This window comes from Staurois parvus, unplaced genomic scaffold, assembly GCF_062004578.1.
Source record: "Staurois parvus isolate SC_StPar_1 unplaced genomic scaffold, SC_StPar_1.0 ptg000384l, whole genome shotgun sequence".
Classification (NCBI taxonomy): Eukaryota; Metazoa; Chordata; class Amphibia; order Anura; family Ranidae; genus Staurois; species Staurois parvus.
In genome coordinates this window covers 450604-473699 of record NW_028318180.1, presented here as the reverse complement: position 1 = coordinate 473699, position 23096 = coordinate 450604, and the positions used below count along the sequence as shown (strand labels likewise).

Below are 23096 nucleotides of genomic sequence, written 5' to 3'. Positions count from 1 at the left end.
TTGACCATCCCCTCCTCCTCAAAAAATTCCACTATCTTGGCCTCAGAGACTCTGCTCTCTCCTGTTTCTTCTCCTACCTATCGCAGCGCTCCTTCAGTGTTACCTATAATGCTGCCTCCTCCTCTCCTCTCCCTCTTTCTGTAGGGGTCCCTCAAAGTTCTGTCCTTGGAACCCTACTCTTCTCCATCTACACCTCCTCCCTTGGTCACTTGATAAACTCCCATGGCTTTAAGTGCCATCTCTATGCTGATGACACACAAATCTTTCTAGTCCTCACCTCACCCCTTCAGTCTCCTCTTGCATTACTAACCTACTAAGTGACATATTGGCATGGATGTCATTCCACTTTCTCAAACTCAATCTTTCCAAAACTGAGCTCTTAGTATTCCCTCCAGCCCGTGCCCCCTCCCCTGACTTCTCCATCAAGATCAATAACACAATCATCAGTCCATCCCCTCATGCCAGGGTACTAGGTGTAATCCTAGACTCCCATCTGTCCTTTCAGTCCCAAATCCAATCACTGTACAAATCTTGTACACTTCACCCCTGCAACATCTCCAAGATTCGGCCGTTCCTAACCTCGGAAACCACTAAGCAACTTATTCACTCCCTTGTTATATCTCACCTTGACTATTGTAACTCCCTCCTAATTGGCCTACCTAATCGCAGGCTATCCCCTCTTCAGTCTATCATGAATGCTGCTGCCAGACTCATCCACCTTACTAACTGTTCTATATCTGCCATCCCTCTCTGCCAATCCCTCCACTGGCTTCCCATTGCCTAACGAATAAAATTCAAAACATTAACAATAACATATAAAGCCATTTATAACTCTGCCCCAAATTACATCACTGATCTTGTCTCCAAATACCACCCAAACTGTACTCTCCGCTCCTCGCAAGACCTCCTACTCTATAGCTCCCTTGTCTCCTCCTCCCATGCTCATCTCCAGGACTTCTCCAGAGCTTCCCCCATCCTCTGGAACTCTCTACCCCAATTTATCAGACTATCGCCTACTCTGCTCACTTTTAGGCGATCTCTGAAAACCTATCTCTTCGGGGAAGCCTATCCTGCCCTCAGCTAATAATGGAATCTTCTACTCTTCCAACCAGTCCATCCCCTACAGTTACTACCTTTTGTACCACTAGCCCCTCCCTCCTAGATTGTAACTCCAAGGAGCACGGCCCTCCTATCCCTCTTATATTGTACTGTATTGTTGCTGTATTGTCTCCCGTTATATTGTAAAGCGCTGAGAAAACTGTTGGCGCTATATAAATCCTGTATAATAATAATAATTTGGTCAGAGAAAGTGTTTGCACCTGATTAATCCTCCTCCCACCTGCGTTAACCCTTGGTATACAGGCCCCACAAATCAGGGTCAGAAAGAAAGCCACAGTGAAGTGTACCTGTGTAGCATACAACAGGGCATTGAACAGGGATGTGAAGGGGAACCCCATGGCAACATTTATTGGCACTATGGGCACAATTCACTCCAGATTATCGCATGAGTTAAGGCAGTCACATGACCACATCTTGCATGCAATACTGAAAATGTCAATTCACTTTTGCTAGTATGCAGGATTTCCCATAAATTGGAAAAACACTCAGGAAATCAAACATAAAAAGACCTTACACCCCGGTCACATCAAAGCCGATTTAGAAATTGTGCGACTTACAGTGAAGTTGCCGATGTCCTTGCAATTTGCAAGACATCTGACACAGATATCTATGCAAATTGCCACAAAAGTAGTACATGTACTACTTTAGAAATCAGTGTCGGAAACGCACCCATGTGACTGCTCTAATAGCGGACAATAGGATGCGACTTGGCATACGATTTGCAAATCGCATGTAATGCAAATCACATGCCAAGTCGCACTCAATGTGACTGCTATTAGAGCGTTCATATTGGTGTGGTTCAAACTTGGTTGGAGCAGTAACAATTTATTAAGTAATGAATATACTACTTTTCATGCGATTTGCAGAGAGATCTGTGTCAGGTGTCTTGCAAATCGCACTTTAAATCAGCATGTCCCCCGACTTTGAAATCGTGCGACTTCACTGTAAGTTGCCTGATTTCCACATCGGATTAGATCTGACTGTGGTGTTAGCCCCCAGTCACATTGGGTGCAATTTGCCATGCGATTTGCAAGTCGCTGGGCATGCAAATCACATGACAAGTCGCATACAAGGTGCGCAATTTCAGGTGCGATTTGGGAATTGAAATCGTACCTGATATCGGATCTAATGAATGTGAATGTCTTAACATACGCGATTTGCTGCAGCACTATTTCAAAAGTAGTTGTTGTCTAACTTTTTCTTCATTTTGTAGCAATGTCACATATAGACTACAACAGAAATCGCAATGCAAAACACAATTGAAAACGCAATAACTCATTGGTAAATCTACAGAAAACACGGTGAAATTGCCAACCAAAAGCGCAATTTTAAATTGCAGCTTGTGTGATCTAAGCAGGCAATTCAACAAAGGAAAAAAATCTTTGAAGGCATGCGGTATCTGCATACTCGGATAAGGGTTTGGTATGGATTTGGGGGAGGACTCCATGCCATTATTTTGTTAAATTTTGGCATGGGGATTCCCCTCCAAATCCTTTTTTCTCTCTCTCTCTCTCTCTCTCTGTCTCTCTCACTTGCTCTTCTCTCTCTCTATCAGCTCTTGGCTTGACGGACCCTTCCCAAAAGGGGGCGAAGTGCAAACCAGCATTATCAAATCAATCATTATTCCAGGCCCTTACCTCATCCCATTGTTTGACATTCACATAAGATGCAGCTTTGAAGGTGTTTGAACAGACAAGGCCTCATTCTAATTCACATTCTAGGGATCATTTAGACAGAAAGCAAGGATGCTGCCAGCACATCTATTTTAGGGCAGCCGCCCAGGGAGAACATGCAGTTTCATTGCCGTGGTTGGGATTCTAACAGACAACCCTAGTGCTTTGAGGCAGCAGTGCTAACCACTTATCCACTGAGCTGTGACACCAAACCAGCCTGTATTTCTGTGGTGTGAATCAACTCTAAGTCCCTGGGCAAGGTCAGTGTAACTAGCCAGATATCTCCAATGTGACACAAATGTTGTGCTATGTTGCCAATTCTGATGTATGTTGGTTCTATGTATCCCAATACAAAGGATTGCAATACTAATACAGGCGTACCTTGGTTTACGAACGCCTCGGTTAATGTAATTTTTAGTTTACGAATGAAAATCCATTGAAAATAATGCCTCGGTTTACACATTTTTTAATACTTTTTTTCGCAATACAAAGTGTATGTCAGTGCTGATTTTTAAATGCAAATAAAAATTAATGTAGAGGAACGGAATTTATTCTCTCTTGAGAAGAGGAGATTAAGGGGGAATACGATCAACATGTGTAAATACATAAGTGGTTCATATATTGAACTTGGTGTATGAACTTGGAGCTATTCACCCTGAGGTCAACACAGAGGACAAGGGGGCACTCTTTACGTCTGGAGGAAAAGAAATGTAATCTCCAAACATGGAAAGGTTTCTTCACAGTGAGAGCTGTGAAAATGTGGAATAGACTCCCTCAAGAGTTGGTTCTGGCCAACTCAGTGGATTGCTTCAAATAAGGCCTTGATTCTTTCCTAGATACACAGAATATAACTGGATACTAACATTTATAGGTACAGTTGATCCATGGAATACCTAATCTGCCTCTCAGGGGATCAGGAAAGAATTTTTTTTCCTGCAGGTGCAAATTGGATCGTGCTTTGCTGGGTTTTTTTGCCTTCCTCTGAATCAACTGTGGGTATAAGATTATAACTTTTTTTTTTCTATGGTTGAACTGGATAGACTTTTGTCTTTTTTCAGCCGGACTAACTATGTAACTATGCTAGCCTTTTTTTTTTTTTTTCTCTTCACTATAGCTCGCAAGCTTAGCTATCACTTTCCCCAGAGTTACAGAAAACTTTGTATCTTTTAATAAACTAAAAGTAAACATCGGTCAAAATATAGCAAACAATGCAGCGCTAGTAAATCAGTGACAATCTCAGAAGTGTCAAAATAGATTAAATTATCAGATAAAAGTTCCAAAGCAGATAGTGCAGAGCAGAGTAGAAATTCCGTGACTCCTATAATGGTGGGAAAGAGTATAGATTTACACTAACCAGATAGATGAAACGCTTGCGCATGGAGTATATAGGACCTACTCCTGGTACTCTGGATGTGAATCACTGGAATGGATAGTAGTCATCTATGTCTTAGCCACCAGGTGTCATACATCTGGAATACATCAGAGGTCTCACGGGATGCCAACTTCAGCCACCAGAGGGGGTATTCATCCCAAACATCAGACATCAAGTAGGCAGGAATCGGGCAAACCTTCAAAGAGTGGGGCTCCCATGGAGAAAACAGAGCCCCAGACAAAGATAAAAAATCCAAGATGGCCGCCGGCTGTGTTTAATAAGCCATGCGGTGCAGTAACACAGTAGTCCACTAGGGGGCACTCTCTGATGCGTTTCGTGTACAGGACACGTTATCAAAGGGAGTGTGCATGTAGAAACAAGTCCATTAAATAGCCCTTGGCGCGCATGCCCTCTGTGCCGCTGCCCTCTGTGCACGCGGCGGCCATTTTCTTGTAGTGGCAAAGAGTAATGGTAAAATCCGAGTCGCGCATGCGCAGTAAGCACCGCGGCGGCCATTTTATCGGTGACCAGTGTCATTTTCAACAGAATGGCACTTAAGCCCCATACAATGACTGAACAGCGGGAAAAAGAAAATAGTAGATAAATATGATTAAGATGTCCACGTATTTAATCTACAATCAATCAGCACTGGTTAAAGACCAGTATATTCATATAAGCAGTATATATCGAGGATTAAGCAATATATGAATTGACATACATATATATAATTAATATAGATAATAATAATATAATTTAATAATAAAGCTATAGTCCGAATAGCGCCGTCTAGCTCTAGATAATAAAATTACAGGTATAGTGTGGATAAAAAACAAAAAGAGAAAAGTCATGAAAGACGGGGTGACCCCTGTTCAATCATAAATAAATAAAATATAGGCCAAAGAGGGGGTGAATACCATCCACAATTTGGCCCAGCTATTAAACGTGCATAAACAATAATCCATAGAACAAATAAATACAATAAAAATATGTATATAAAATGATTAATCTAAAAAGAACTGATGTTTAAAACCATAATATAAATATAAAAATATAATAAAAAATTTTAATAAAAACAGAGGAAAATGAAATAGGAAAAAATGAAGAAATGAGGGGCGGTGCTAGCTGGTATCTATGAAGCAGGTAATGTCCAAATCTATGTTCAGGCCATGTGGAGACTGTCTGCGTAAAAGATAAATCCATTTAGTCTCTAGCATAGAGACTGCCCTCTTTTTGTTAACCCCTCTCCAGTGTTTATATATAATATCTATACCGGTAAACCGGAGAGAACAGGGGTTCTTATGATGGAGTTGGCGATAATGCATGGAGACCGAATGTTCTTTGAAGCCTTTCCTAATATTCGTTAGATGTTCACGTAGTCGGTCCCAAGGTCTTACTCACCCAGACCTGGGTATAACATTCCCACATACAACCGGTTTGGTCCCCTCAACAATGACTATCGCAGCCCTAATATAAGCAATAGTCATTCTAAGATATATCCCCAATCTGGGAATAGACACCATCGCACTAGTAAGGCACCACCCACCATCCCCCCAGAACTAGGTTCCAATCACCTTCACCTCCTAGACATATGTATCAGAGGAGAGATGGAGAAGATTATTATGACAATTATGACTATAATCATTATGACCAATCATATACACCTTACGATCGTGCACCTAGGCACCTTTCAATAAACAGAGGAATCGCCAATATTCCAGGTCTTATCAGAATGGACCATGGAATCCCCAGAACCCACAACAATATAATCCCTCCCATTCTCATTCTGGATATAGGATTCCCAATAACAGGGATTCATCAAACAATACTTATCCCTCTAGGTCTCATCACCAAAATGGACCTACTCATCATTTTTTAGAGAAAGGTCCGGGAAGAAAGTGAAGTCTAAGGCAAGAGGGAAGAGAGGAGGATCAAGGGTTAATAGACAAAAAAAAGAAGGATGTAGTGGATTTGGGTATTTTTAACCTAAGTAGCCAGTCCCTTACTGACAAGGAATTGGGTCTGTTGAATAGAGGTTTGAAATTTGCCCCTTCTGCCAAACTGAATAAGTTTGGAACTTTTATTGATATTCATAAATTTGTAAGAAAACTCTCTTTAAAAAGACATTTTCTGGGTAACCCTATCACAAGAGGCCACACTAGCATGAGTCATACCCCTTTTAAATCATCTAATCTTAAAAATGCTTAGCTTTTTAATCCTCCAGCCCATTCTCACATTAATATTTTTAAAAATATGGTTTTAAAAGATTTGGAAAATATTAAGGTCAAAAAACAATATGAGCAATGACACTTCGCAAATACCATTAAGAACCTATTGGATACTAAGGACCTGATTATACACCCCGCCGACAAAGGTGGGGGTGTAGTGGTTATGAATAAAGTCGACTATTTGGCACAAGTTAATAAAATACTTGACGATAAAGATACCTATGCATTATTACCTAGGAATCCTGTCATTGCATATAAAAGATCACTAAAAGCATTAATCAAGAAAGGCTATGATCAGGGAATCATTAACAAGAAAGAAAGGGATTATCTGTGTCCTTCGGTTCCCAAACTACAGGTCTTATATTGTCTTCCAAAAATTTACAAAGACCCTATCAACCCCCCCGGGCTGCCCAATAGTCAGTGGCATTGGTTCATTATGTTCTCGTGTGGGGGAGTATATTGATTTTTTTCTCCAACCCCTGGTTTCCAATACACCAGCCTTTCTTAGGGACTCCAAACAAGTCCTTGTCGATATCAAAAATATTGAACTACCTAACCCTACGTTCCTGGTTACGGCTGATGTCTCTGCACTTTACAGCAATATTAAACATGAAGATGGCCTCTCAGCTGCTGAATTTTACCTTAATGGGGCTAGTTATATACTTCCAGCACAAAAGCTTTTTATACTTGATTTGTTAAGTTTCGCTATGAACCATAAATATTTTTGGTTTAGCGACAATTACTACCTTCAAATTACCGGTGTTGCCATGGGTGCTAAATTTGCGCCAGGTTTGGCGAATCTATGGCTAGGTGGGAGGAGGATCTGATATACTCGAGAGATTGGCCACACCTCCTCTTCTACTGCCGGTATATATGATATTTTGTTGCTCTGGGATGGTGACGATTGTTCATTAAAGAACTTCTTCACCACTCTTAACTACAATGCTCTTAACATCAAGCTAACATTCCAGTATGATTATCACGAAATTAATTTTCTAGACCTTACCCTTTTTAACAATGGCACAGGGATATCCTCTAAGTCTTTCTTCAAACCTACGGATAGAAACCGCTATATCCCTAAAAATTGCCACTTGCCCAGATGGCTAAATAACATCCCTAGAGACCAGTTTCTCAGAATTTGTAGGAAATGCGATAATCTGGACGACTTTGTCACACAATCTAAGGTACTGAAAAATAGGTTCATAGAAAAGGGCTATGATGGTAACGTATTGGATATAGAAATAAATAGGGCTAAGGATACTAGTAGAGATATCCTTCTCTCTTCTAACGCCAGAATTAAAACTGAGAGATTTTGCCCTTTCGTGACCAATTTTTCAGTTCAATATAAGGACGTAGCCAAAATTATAAATAAGAACTGGTGTATTCTAAAGAATGATCCTGTTTTAGGAGAATTTTTACCTAGTAATCCGGAAATCACATACCGGAAAGCTCCATCATTGAGAAATAGATTGGCCCCGAATGTTGTGAACCCTCCCAAACCTCTGTCCTTCTTTTTTGATCATAAGGGCTTCTTTCCATGCAATAAGTGCATGTTATGTGTACATAATGGTATTCATAAGAAACCCATACACTCGTTTCGGTCCAATTCCACAGGCATACAGTATGACATTTCATCTACTATTACGTGCAATAGTCTGTATGTGGTCTATCTATTAGAATGTTCCTGTGGCAAACAGTATGTCGGTAGGATGACTAGGAGACTCAGGGACCGACTACGTGAACATCTAACAAATATTAGGAAAGGCTTCAAAGAACATTCGGTCTCCATGCATTATCGCCAACTGCATCATAGGAACCCTTGTTCTCTCCGGTCTACAGGTATAGATATTATCCACTAACGCTGGAGCGGGGTTAACAAAAAGAGGGCAGTCTGTATGCTAGAGACTAAATGGATTTATCTTTTACGCAGACAGTCTCCACATGGCCTGAACATAGATTTGGACATTACCTGCTTCATAGATACCAGCTAGTACCGCCCCTCATTTCTTCATTTTTTCCTATTTTTTCCTATTTCCTCTGTTTTTATTAAAAAATGTTACTATATTTTTATATTTATATTATGGTTTTAAACATCAGTTCTTTTTAGATTAATCATTTTATATACATATTTTTATTGTATTTATTTGTATTTATTTGTTTTATAGATTATTGTTTATGCACCTTTAATAGATAGGCCAAATTGTGGATGGTATTCGCCCCCTCTTTGGCCTATATTTTATTTATTTATGATTGAACAGGGGTCACCCCGTCTTGCATGACTTTTCTCCTTTTGTTTTTTATCCACACTATACCTGTAATTTTATTATCAAGAGAGCTAGATGGCGCTATTCGGACTATAGCTTTATTATTAAATTATATTATTATTATCTATATTAATTATATATATGTATGTCAATTCATATATTGCTTAATCCTCGATATATACTGCTTATATGAATATACTGGTCTTTAACCAGTGCTGATTGATTGTAGATTAAATACGTGGACATATTAATTGTATTTATCTACTATTTTCTTTTTCCCGCTGTTCAGTCATTGTATGGGGCTTAAATGCCATTCTGTTGAATATTACACAGGTCACCGGTAAAATGGCTGCCGCGGTGCTTACTGCACATGTGCAACTCGGATTTTACCATTACTCTTTTCCACTACAAGAAAATGGCCGCTGCGCGCATCTACTGCGCATGCGCGGGTTTCCCGCAATGATGCGGCGGCAGCACAGAGCGCATGCGCGCCAAGGGCTATTTAATGGACTTGTTTCTACATGCACACTCCCTTTGATAACGTGTCCTGTACACGAAACGCGTCAGAGAGTGACCCCAAGTGGAATACTGTGTTACTGCACCGCATGGCTTATTAAACACAGCCGGCGGCCATCTTGGATTTTTTATCTTTGTCTGGGGCTCTGTTTTCTCCATGGGAGCCCCACTCTTTGAAGGTTTGCCTGATTCCTGCCTACTTGATGTCTGATGTTTGGGATGAATACCCCCTCTGGTGGCTGAAGTTGGCATCCCGGGAGACCTCTGATGTATTCCAGATGTATGACACCTGGTGGCTAAGACATAGATGACTACTATCCATTCCAGTGATTCACATCCAGAGTACCAGGAGTAGGTCCTATATACTCCATGCGCAAGCGTTTCATCTATCTGGTTAGTGTAAATCTATACTCTTTCCCACCATCATAGGAGTCACGGAATTTCTACTCTGCTCTGCACTATCTGCTTTGGAACTTTTATCTGATAATTTAATCTATTTTGACACTTCTGAGATTGTCACTGATTTACTAGCGCTGTATTGTTTGCTATATTTTGACCATTATTGTTAGGTTCTTGAGGTTACCTTTAATGCCAGCAGCTAGCTTGTATTTAATATACTCGTTTATTCATTTATTTGTATTTTTTCCGATACCCAGCGCTTGATTTCATATATCCTAAAAGTAAACATTGTTTCCTTTAGGGAAATAACGCAAAGAAAACTTTCTCTTTTAGCTGGGGGAAAGCGACAGCTGAATCTCTGAGCTATAGTGAATTAAAAAAAGCGAGAATTACATTTAAAAACCAGCACCATAATAAATAAAAAAAGGCATGGGTTCCCCCCTCCCATCCATACCAAGCCATAGGGTCTTGAGGGGAAGCCCCACACCAAAATAAAAAAAAATGGCGTTGGGTCCCCCCAAATCCATACTAGACCATTATTCGAGCATGCAGCCCGGCAGGTCAGGAAAGGGGGGGGATGAGCAAGCGCCCCCCCGGACCATAATAGGCCACATGCGCTCAACATGAGGGGGTGCTTTGGGACAGGGGGGCCTCTTCCCCACAACCCTGTCCAGTGGTTGTGGGGGTCTGCGGGCGGGGGGCTTATCGGAATCTGGAAGCCCCCTTTAACAAGGTGGCCCCCAGATCCCGCCCCCCCATGTGAATGAGTATGGGGTACATGGTACCACTACTCATTCACAAAAAAACAAAAGTGTAGTGTAAGAAAAGACAGGACATGGTCTTTGACAAGTCCTTTATTAAAATAAAAATCTAAACGAATGTCCCCAGAAGTAGATCCAACGTCAATCACGACCGCCGCCGCCGGCGACTTGGAAAGAAAAAAAAAAGTTCCATTCCGGACGCTGGCTCCTGCAGTGTGACAGCTCCGGTGGTTTGACAGTTCTTAAATATGTAAGGGGCGGGGCCACCCGGGGACATCACGCATGTGACCCCACCCTACGTGACATCAATGATGTCACATGGGGTGGGGTCACTCGGATGATGTCCCAGTTGGCCCCGCCCCTTACATATTTAAGAGCTGTCAACCCAGCTCAGAGCAGAGGGCTGGCAGCCATCGTCGGTAATGGAACATTTTTTTTTTCTGGTCGCCGGCAGCTTACGTCATGATTGACGTTGGATCTACTTTGGCGGACATTCTTTTAGATTTTTATTTTAATAAAGAACTTGTCAAAGACTGTATCCTGTCTTTTTTTTTATACTACACATTTTGTTTTTTGTGAATGAGTAGCGGTACCACGTACCCCATACTCATTCACATGGGGGGCGGGATCTGGGGGCTGCCTTGTTAAAGGGGGCCTCCAGATTCCGATAAGCCCCCCGCCCGCAGACCCCCACAACCACTGGCCAGGGTTGTGGGGAAGAGGCCCCCCTGTCCCAAAGCACCCCTCCACTGTGTGATGAAACATCTAGCTAACAGGTGTGAAACTTCATTTTTGTCATTCACTACGTATGCTGCTAGTAATTCAGAGTCATGTCAGAGCTTACTAAGCTTCAAAGAGGGCAAATTGTTGGTGCCCACTTAGCTGGTTCCTCTGTGAATGAAGTTGCTAATTTATTTGTTGTGTCCCAAGGTACAGTATCAAAGGTTATGATGGCATATACAGTTTCTGAGAACTCCATCTGATTGATCTGGATCGACATGGTCAACTCACCGAAAGAGACAAAAGGACATTGCGCAGGATCGTGACCTAGGATAAGAAAACAACTGCTGCAAGAGTGACTGCAGAGCTCAATCTCAGTCCTGTGTTTTTCTTGAAAGAGCTGCACTTTTTTAGTTAGTCTTCTGCTCCCAGGTTGTTCACAAAGATCTTAGAAACATTGCATTCCCTTCTCGAACTCAGGGCATTCAGGTGACAGGCTATCTAGATAACCTTCTCTTATGTATATAAGAAAATATATGCAGCGCTGAAAGGATATAAATGGCCATAAAATCCGTAACTAATAAAAACAGCATCTCAATCTCATTAAAAGATGCTGAACGCCAATGGATAAACAACAGTCTCGAGTAGCACAGCAGGTGCATATAGTGACATATGTGATAACATCAATGAACTTGGTGATGGAAAAAATCTGTGACTCCTGTGGTGATGAAAGTGGATATAGATACGCACTAACCAGATAGCACAATCTCTTGCTCATGAAGTATATAAGACCTACTCCTGGTACTCTGGATATGGAACACTGCAAACGGGTGAAGTCATCAGGGCAGCAACCACCAGGTGTCATACATCCGGGTAAGGTAACCAGCCTCCAGATGTATGCAGATGTCAGCCACCAGGGAGAACACACACATCAGCATGCGTCTGGTCACAGGAATCACCTTCAAAATGGGGGGCTCGCAGGAACAAACAATCCCAAGAAGAAAGCTTCCAATGGTGTAGTATTTTATTAGCCAAAGTGGAGCATAAAAATTGAGAATCACTTACATAAAAATCCAAGATGGCCACCGGCCGTCCATACAGGCTGTGCGGTGTGTACACAATGCTTAAGGGCACCTCTCTAATGCGTTTCGTGTTCATACACTTTGTCAAAGGGAGTGTGCCCATACACAATGAAGTCTATATATACCAATCGGTGCACATGCACCATGCATCGCGTCCGCATCATCGCGGACTTTTCGTGCATGCGCAGTCTATGCGGGCAGCGACCATTTTCTTGAAGGTTGCTTAATAGCGAGAATGGACCATTGACGCATGCGCATTGCGAGCCGGCGGTGGCCATTTTCCAGGAGATCAATTCGCATTGTATAGGAGCAAAGTGCATACCAGGGAACTAGCTAATTGCAAGTGGTCAATGTACATATGCATGGTTTAGCACTATTACATAGAACAATAGTGTATATAAGATAAATCGATACTTCAAGCCTTCATTAAGGCATACTCGACATAGTCTGTATATAGCGCCTCCCAGCGGTTAACCTGGGGAATAGAAAAAAAATTTATATATACACCTGAGGTAGCTATGTTCCTTTGTTAATATGAAAAATATAAATAGTTGATTAAAGTTAGAGAAGCATAAACCTGGGACAACTCTGTTCCATTATAGAATGTGAATAATGATATATAAATAATTATAACTAAAAGCAATGAAAGAACAACTGTGAATAATACAATAGAAACCACATAAAATATATAATAGTATGCAAAAAAGGGGGAGAGTACAAACTCAATACCCCTATATAAAGTTATTAAATGTAGATAAGATCAAGGAAAATGCCTCAAAAGAATACCTCTGGTAGTGGACCATCAATCATGGTGACATTGACATATTAATGATGGAGATGTTATTCCACCACTAGGGAATCATGTAAACCATCAGTGATGATATGTGAGCTGGCAGAGGGCTCAAAGGTAAATACGGCTACTGTTTCTCATAGTAAAAAGTCACATTAAAATAAACAAGTCATGATGCCTTGTGAATTAAAATGTGATGAATGAGAAATAGACTCATATAAGCAAATATCCAAGATAAAACATAAATAACTGCAAACATCAATAAAAATCACTTAAGAGATAAAATTAGAATTAAAATTGGTGAAAAGTAGTAATAGATCACCAATGTAAGCACTAATCAATAGAATGCTTACATCACAGCGTTAAAACAGAGGATGAAAAATAAAATAAAGTAAATATGCTAAAATGGCCTCACTTAATGTAGTGGAAATAAAACTGAGGAAGTGAGGGGATGTGAAGGGGGGGGGGGATTGTAATGGCTTAGCTGGTGTCTATGAAACAATTTATGTCTAAATCGATATTTAAGCCATGTGAAGAAAGGGTCTGTAGTAAAAATATCCACTTTGTTTCTAGCATAGACACTGCCCTCCTTTTTATGAGTTCCTCTCCAGTGTTTTTTGATTATATCAATGCCTGTAAATTTAAGAGAATGCAGATTTCTGTTGTGTTGTTGACGATAATGCATTGACAATGAATGCTCTTTAAACCCTTTTTTTATGTTAGATAAATGCTCCCGCAGCCTATCTCTCAGTCTCCTGGTAGTTCTGCCGACTTACTGCTTGCCGCATGAACATTCCAAGAGATAGACTACGTGGGAGCTATTGTATGTAATGGTAGATTGTATATCATCGGATCTCCCTTTGAAGTTAGAACGAAAAGTTTTCACTGGATTTTTATGGATACCATTACTGACACACTGTCAATGTCCTACCTTTCCTCAGGGCTTGTGCTACTCCATGTGCTGGCATCCATCTTAGGTGTCTGCAATGCATTGTGGGATCCTTTATGCTTTCAGCCCTCTGCGGCTCCTCCCAGGAGGTGGCGGCTTATCACATTTAAGTCTGCTGTTTGTAGCTGTCCATTGCATTTGTGTCCTGTCTGTTGCACAGCAGCAAGCTCCTGTTCAGTTACTCATTGCTCTCCTGGATACCGACTCGGCTTTGGCAAAAACTCCTCCTGGCTTCTGACCCCGGCTCTGGCGACCATCCTTCCTGGCTTCTGACCCTGGCTCTGGCGACTATTCTTCCTGACTTCTGACCCCGGCTTTGGCTATGATTCCCGCTGGTTCTCGAACTGATTATCCTGGAAGACGACCTGGGCAGGAGAACTTCTGTCCTACCAAGTCATCTGCTGTTGCTGTCGGTCTTGCATAGACTCTTGCCTTGTTTTTGTATAAATAAACCTACCTTTAATTGCACCTCCTTGTGTGTCTGGCTCCTCGTTCCCTGACACACACAACATACATCTATTGCAAGGATAAAAGCCTTTACGGCTGAAAAAGAATGAGAGTTGCTTAGGGGGATTTACTATATTGGGAGCTAGTTTGTTTCTCAGAGTGGGTGCTCTCCTGTAAGTTATTTCCAGGCGATCTGGTAATGAATTCCCCAGTACTGGGTCATTTTTTAGGATAATACAATTTTTCTTAATAATTTTTGCTATATCTTTATATTGGGTGGAGAAGTTTGTGATGAACGGGCAAAATCTCTCGGTGTGAGCTCTGTTATTAGAGGTAAGAAGACTTCCTCTGTTGATATCACCAACCCTTCTAATCTTGGCTTCCAATGTGGTGGAATCATAGCCCTTCTCGATGAATCTCTGTTTGAGAATATTGGATTGTAACGTAAAATCTTCTATCTTATCGCAATTTCTGCGAATGCGGAGGAACTGACCCCTGGGAATATTGTCAAGCCACCTGGGAAGATGGCAGCTATCTTAAGGGATAAAGCTGTTCCTATCGGTGGTTTTAAAGAAGGTTTTAGATGAGATGCCTGTGTCATTATTGAAGAGAGTAAGATCCAGGAAGTTGATTTCATGATAATCATATTGAAAGGTGAGTTTGATGTTCAACCTATTGTAATTGAGAGTAGTAAAAAAATTACTTAGTGTGAATTCATCTCCTTCCCCTCCTTCCCAGAGTAACAGAATGTTGTCGATATATCGATGGTAAAATAATAAATGTGGCCAATCCCTAGAATATATCAAGTCTTCTTCCCATCTAGCCATGAATAGGTTAGCTAGACTGGGTGCAAACTTGGCCCCCATGGCAAGGCCAGTGGTTTGTAAATAGTACTTATCACTGAACCAAAAATAATTATGGCTCATGGCGAAGTCCAGTAATTCTAATATGAAACATTTTTGCAATATGGGTATGTCATCAGCTGCCTGGAGGTAAAATGCAGCAGCAGCCAGGCCATCAGCATGCTTAATATTGCTATATAATGCGGCGACATCAGCCGTGACCAAAAAAGTATGGTTTTGTAGTTTAATATCTTTAATGTCTGTCAGAACTTTAGTATCTCTAAGGAATGCTGGTGTACTGCAAACTAGAGGTTGGAGGAAAACGTCTATATACTCCCCCACACGAGAGCAAAGAGAGTCTATGCCACTAACAATTGGGCGGCCAGGAGGGTTAACAGGGTCTTTATGGATTTTAGGCAGGCAATATAAAATAGGTCATTTGGGAACCGTAGGGCAAAGGTAATCCTTTTCTTTTTTTAGTCAGGATCCCTGTGACAAACCCTCTTTTAATTAATGCCTTAAGAGATTTTTTATAGGGAATGAGGGGATTACTTTGTAACTCTGCATAGTGTCCTTATCATCTAAACTCTTATGTACTTGTGCTAAGTAATCGCCGATTGGTATATATAGACTTCATTGTGTATGAGCACACTCTCTTTGACAAAGTGTATGAACACGAAACGCATTAGAGAGGTGCCCTTAAGCATTGTGTACACACCGCACAGCCTGTATGGACGGCCGGTGGCCATCTTGGATTTTTATGTAAGTGATTCTCAATTTTTATGCTCCACTTTGGCTAATAAAATACTACACCATTGGAAGCTTTCTTCTTGGGATTGTTTGTTCCTGCGAGCCCCCCATTTTGAAGGTGATTCCTGTGACCAGACGCATGCTGATGTGTGTGTTCTCCCTGGTGGCTGACATCTGCATACATCTGGAGGCTGGTTACCTTACCCGGATGTATGACACCTGGTGGTTGCTGCCCTGATTACTTCACCCGTTTGCAGTGTTCCATATCTAGAGTACAAGGAGTAGGTCTTATACACTTCATGCGCAAGAGATTGTGCTATCTGGTTAGTGCGTATCTATATCCACTTTCATCACCGCAGGAGTCACGGATTTTTTCCATCACCAAGTTCATTGATGTTATCACATATGTCACTATATGCACCTGCTGTGCTACTCAAGACTTTTGTTTATCTATTGGCGTTCAGCATCTTTTAATGAGATTGAGACGCTGTTTTTATTAGTTACGGATTTTATGACCATTTATATCCTTTCAGCGCTGCATATATTTTCTTATATACATATTCTGATTTATAGGTCCTTGAGGTTTACCTTGTTATGCTAGCAGCTATTTACACATTGTCACTCACCCAGCACTTGTATATTTTCATTTTGCATTTTAGACAACCTTCTCTTGAACGCCTCAAATGCTCTAGTTTTCTCTCTGGTCTCAGTTCAGGCCAATTTATACCTTTCCCCTGCTGAGCATTCAATCTTGTCTACTCCACAAAATAAAGCAAAAGAGGATTCTTCTGGCACAAAACTAGCCCAGAAGAACCTGGTATACAAACATACAGATGTCTTACAGAAAACCCCTGGCCTCTACTCAACAGACTTAATTTGCTATCGCAAGACCCTCTGTTCCACTCTGCTTCACAGTCTCTGGCTTTAACGGCATGACTGTTGAAACCTAGGTCATAAAGGATAGAGGGGATCTCTGAGTCTGTAATTTCTACCTTGCTGAAGGCAAAAAAGCCACATTCAGGAAGATGTATTATTGTATCTGAAAAACGTATTTAGAATGGTGTAAGCCCAGTCAATTTCACCCCAGAAACTACTCTGTACCCTGTGTTCTGGTTTTCTTACACACAGGTCTGGACCAGAATCTAGCTCTCAGAATCCTAAAATGGCAAGTTTCAGCCTTGTCCATGCTTTTCCAAAGACCTCCAAAGCTTTGCATTCCCACATTAAAACCTTTATGCAAGGTGTTTGTTGTATGAGAACCTCCTTATAGCACCCTGTGCTCTTCTGGGACCTTATCTTGGGTTTTTATGCCTTGCAAAAAACACCCTTTGAACCCATCAGGGATATCCCCTTGAAGTCTCTTACCAGCAAAGCATCCTTTTTTGTGGCCATCACACCTATTAGATGCATCTCAGAACTGTGACACTTTCCTGCAAATCTTTTCACAATGAAAAGATTGTATCACACCCTAGATCCGTAGTCCATCTCAATGAATACCTTGTTCATAGTTACATAGTTAGTCTGGCTGAAAAAAGACAAAAGTCCATCCAGTTCAACCATAGAAAAAAAAAAGTTATAATCCTATACCCACAGTTGATCCAGAGGAAGGCAGCCACCCTTGTGTGAACATTGTCAGCGTCACTAGAGTGTATCTGTAGGCTACTGCTTCCATAAAAAAATTAGAATGCCTATTTCTCTACTCCTTGGATCCTTGCAAATGGTACCCTGATTCAAAATTCACCAGATCTGTTGGAGCATCCTGGGCCATTAAGCCAGCCATACATTGATCAAAATTTGGCTGGTTCAGCAGGGACCGGCCAAATTTCAACCGATGTATGTGCATGCTGGTTGTACAGAAGTTAATCTACCGATCGACTCCTGTACAACCACTCTGATGGATAAATGCCACTGCTATAGCGCAGCGCTGATCAGTGTGTTCTGATGGCGGGGAAGTCTCCACACTGTCAGAACACAATAGCTCAGCATGAGTGAATTCCCCCATCCATCTCGAATGTGTGGATGGGGGAATCGGGTCAGTTTTTTCTTTCAACCTGCTGGCTAAATGAAAACAAAAGCACTCATTTATGGCCAGCTTTCGGCACCAAGCCTTTGTTGCCCAACTCTGTAAGGCCACCACCCGGTCTTCTGTTCAGACTTTTTAAAAATGTTACCTGCTTACATGTTCAATCTTCTGCTGATGCAGTTTTTCAGCTACAAAGTTCTTGCAGTGGCACTCTAAACCTTGGTCTTTTACCCCTGTTGTTGAGATAATTGGCACAGTTCTGTTGCCTAGTTGTTTCCCTGCCTTATGTTCAGTACCTTGGGGTGTCCCATTGTGTAGGAATACATTGCCTGTGTCCTGTACTGTACAGCTAAAATAAGAGGAAATCTGACTTATCTGCAAATTTCTATATCTTGGAGTACAGTACAGGATACACTCTCTTTACTTTCTTTGCATTGCTTGCTACAAAACCACTCTCAGAGTGGGGTAGGATTATAAGGGAGGTGCCCCAGGGAGGCACACCCTCAAAAGTTTGTCAGTATTCAGTCACTTGAAATTACAAGTCTATAACCCTTGGTGTATAAATAAGTTACCTGTGTCCTTTATTGTACTCCAAAATATGGAATTTACAGGTGAGTCAAAATACCTAATTTTTCACATTTGCACGCTACATTTGCCAGTATAGCCTGTAAAATCCATTACAGACCAGTAATATGTGAAAAAAACCCACAGTTTGATAGTCAACATGTCAGCAACAAGAGTGCCAACCCAAAATGTATTTAGACTGCACAGCTAAAACTTATATAAGATGAATCAAGTCACTGTGGGCAATTTAATAGTGAACTACTCACAATGATTAAATTAGTCTTACGCTGGCCGTCATCCTTTTTGTTAAAACTTTAGTAATGGTAAAAGATAATAAAATGTAATTATTATGCATGATAGCTTCAGTGCTGGGCTAGATTGGCATCCCATTTTGGAGATCTATATAGTATACAAAATACCCCCAACTGCTTGAGAGAAAACAACATTTTAATCTGTACATGCTTATTTGTAAATATTACAATGTGAGTAGTTGATATTCAAGTACAAGAAGAAACACTTTTTTTAATAGACACTAGTGATTGGCCAAACACCCCCCTGTTCAGTTCGCGGTCGAACATTTGATCGAACGTTTGACCACGAACTTCGAACCGGGACAGTTTACTAAGTGGTATCTTACTGCATCCAAGTATGCAATAAGATACCGCACAGCTACTAAAATACCGCAAGAGTTATATTATTAAGTCATGCAGTATTTCAGTTTTTGTTATGAGCAACAAAGATTAACAAAGATTTACAGGATGACAAATCTGCTATAATAGGGAGGAAATAAAACAGAAACAAAAAGAAGTAACCCCTTATTTGTAAGACTACATTATTATAAAAAGTCAACAGTTAGGACTTAGATTATTACAGATCTGCATTGGTGACTGATTGATTTATTGTGCCAATTTTTCAGCCTGATTGTACCTTGACTAGGAATCAGTAAGGACAAGGTCTGGGCTTAAAACACCTGTGTCTTTATAATCATCAAATCATCAAATTATTGATTAATGCTTTCTATTTTTTAACATACAATTATAACATTTTTTGTATTGAATTTCTCTAGGTTCCTGTATTCTACAACAAACAGAAATTACTTTTAATAATATACGTTACAACAAAGCCACTGAGATTGAAAATGGGCAGACCATCGAATTTGAATGTGAGGAAGGAATGGTGTCAGAAAATGGCCTGCAAGCAACATGTAAAAATAAACAAATAAAATACCCCAAATGTTCTGCTGGACGTAAGTTTTTTTTTTTTTTTTTATATATTCATATTCTCATTTGACCAGTGAATCGCTTTTTTCTTTATTGAGATGTTGTTTAAATATCTTTACATATCTACTATGGCACATCAGTTTAAGTTTTCAATATAGAAGAAAGATATTATCAGGCAGATTTGAAGGTACCCACACTACATGATATAATTTATATAACAAATAAAAGTCAAAATAAAAACTCAAATCTTAATAACAAGATAGCATGTATTCAATTATTTTAGTGTATTTATCAATATATTCTGTATATTTTATTTTTTTTATTGAATTGTACAAAAATTAACATTAGTACAAAAGTACAGAAGTTAACAAAGTACAGTATATAAAATAATATATTAAAACAATAAGACCGATGAAGCCATCAAAGACTGTTAATGACAAAGAGTACATTACTTCCAGATTAATGTATTAGAATAACTTGAACAAGTGATAAAGATAAGTGATAAATAAAATTAAGACAAACAGCACTATTTATAGCCAGGCATATCTTTATGTATTCTAATTTGATTTCCTTAGTTCTATTGATTCTATTTTTGTTTCTTTTCCTTTTTAATTATTTCTGTAATGATTTTACTTATTTTGAAGGTCTATTTAATATTTATTTTGACAGCTAAATGTAAAAATAAAGGTCTGCAATAAAAAAAAAAAAAAAAAAAAAAACTGCGTGGGGTCCCCCCTCCCGTCCATACCAAGCCCTTCGGGTCTGGTATGGATATAAAGGGGTAACTCCACGCTGAAATTAAAGAAAAAACAGCGTGGGGTTCCCCCCAAAATCCAATACCAGACCCTTATCCGAGCATGCAGCCCGGCAGGTCAGGAAAGGGGGGGGGGTGAGCAAGCACCCTCCCTCCTAACCCATACCAGGCCACATGCCCTCAACATGGGGGGGTGCTTTGGGGCAGGGGGGGCACCCCCTCACCAAAGCACCTTGTCCCCATGTTGATGAGGACAAGGGCCTCTTCCCCACAACCCTGGCCGGTGGTTGTGGTGGTCTGCGAGTGTGGGGCTTTTCAGAATCTGGAAGCCCCCAAGGGGCCCCCAGATCCCCCACCCCACACGTGAATGAGTATGCGGTACCGCTATTCATTCACCGAAAAAGCAAAAGTGTAGTGTAAAAAAACACAGTACAGGGTCTTTGACAAGTCCTTTATTAAAACAATGTCCCCCGAAGTAGATCCAACGTCAATCACGGTGTCAGGGCGGTGACCCGAAAAAAGAAAAAGAAAAAGTTCCGCTCTCGACAGGCTACCAGCCTTATGCAGTCAGCAAGGGTGACAGCTCTTAAATAGGTAGGGGGCGGGGCCAGCCGGGGACATCATCATTGATGTCACATGGGGTGGAATCACATGCTTGATGTCCCCGGCTAGCCCCACCCCTTACCTATTTAAGAGCTGACAGCAAGACTTGCTGTATAAGGCTGGTAGCCTCCGTCGAGAGCGGAATTTTTTTTTTCTTTTTTCAGGTCGCCACTGTGACACCGTGATTGATGTTGGATCTACTTCGGGGGACATTGTTTTATTAAAGGACTTGTTAAAGACCCTATAAATAATATGCTTAGTGATAATAATAAATAATAAATAATATTCTAATACCCCCAAAATTACAACCATAAAGTCCTGTATCCACAAATCCAAAAATTAAAGTCCCCTTCAAACAAAAATTATGTCCAAAAATATTGTCCAAAAATAGTGATAGATTCTTCAGAGTTTTGTGTGAACTTGATTTTACCTCAAAAAAACAGAAATAAAAACCACATAGTGCATTATCCTTAATATATAAATATCATATAACTCATCCAGTGATAATTCACCAAAGTGAAAAACGTGTAAACAGCAAAGATGTGCCAATACACTATTTATAGTGAAAAACTGTGTAGGTGAATCACTCTTTATAGTGCTTATGCCACACACCTAAATCACATCTACTGCAGTAAGGAGTGGATACCCTTACCAATGTGTTTATCATTAAAGGCTTTAGATAAACATCCCCAAGTAGGTTGTATGATGGGACGAGTAAACGAATAATATTCTGCCAGTATCCTCACTTTCACCTCCTCATAATTCAATGTGGATCCATCCACACTATTTCCTCAGACCATTTTCATCACAACCGCCATCCCGATAACGATATATATATACACACATAAAGAAGTATATAGTGTAATACCGCCACACATTCGAATCACAAATTTTATTGGTGCTGCTTACAATATCAAATCTTTCTCATCGCATGTTTAAAAGTATGAAAAACCTGCATGCCGTACGTCCAGGAGAGTCCAAACCGCTATCCACAGTCTTACTTCCACTCTCTGCAATGGCCGCCGCTCCACTTCCGGTTTCTCGTTTGCGTCTGACGTCACCTCCCTCTGACGCGTTTCGTCATTGGACGTAATCATAAAGGGTGTGGTTATCAGACACGGACGCTTCTTTATACTCCTCCTCTCATCATGGTGAAACCGCAATCTCCATTCCTTGAAAGGGCACCGCTCTGCCTTTGACGGAAACTTAAAGCTACATCCTATACTGACATGGATAGCAAATATTGCCGGCACAGAATCCGTCTTCAGGAACAGCATTGATCAAAAAAGCCGCGGATCACCGCCCACCATGAATATAAAATTAAATAAGCTACAACCCTCCAATATAATCATAAACAATAAAATACCTACATAATATATAAATAATGTGCAATTACTATTTATAGCACTCGCATATCAATAAAGGTAGCCAAATTATCTTGGATATAATTAAAATTAAAATTATTAAATCTATCTATTTATATACTCCAGAGATAAATATATATCGAGCTAACCCCAACATATATCATATAATTTATATACACATATAAATAAAACGCCAACCCTTTATATTATAAATTGAACATCAATACTCTAAAATTGAGAGCCACACTCAGTATGTTTCTCATATATTGCCCTCTCCTATTCAATATATATTCTTTAAAATAAATAAAACTATTAAATAATCCCTTGACATACTATCTTAATACCCTCATATAGGGTCCACAATAATCTATTGATATTATTTATCTTACATATATAATTATACTATATCATTATTGTATATACGATTCAGGATATAACATCCCCAATCATATAGTAAGAAAGGTTTGTCATAAATACATAAAAATATTTAAAATATATTTAAATTAACCATATTCTAAAATAAACATTTATATTATTTTCTAAAACTTTCTCCTATATCCATCCTCAACGGATCAACCCATAATATTCTGCACATATCCATCTTTTGTATTATGATAAACTTATGTTTGCAGCATAAAACTACACCTTTTAGGTTAAAA

At 40.2% G+C, this 23096-nt stretch overlaps 1 protein-coding gene across 1 annotated transcript in view; it reads left to right on the top strand.

Moving 5' to 3' along the window:
• The window catches only part of LOC149455903 (complement factor H-like), a 746405-nt gene that overhangs the window by 600518 nt on the left and 122791 nt on the right, over positions 1–23096 (top strand). The window contains exon 16 of the mRNA XM_089685749.1: positions 19563–19742. Coding sequence (XP_089541875.1) covers positions 19563–19742 — 180 coding nt within the window. The remainder of the gene's footprint in view (positions 1–19562; positions 19743–23096) is intronic.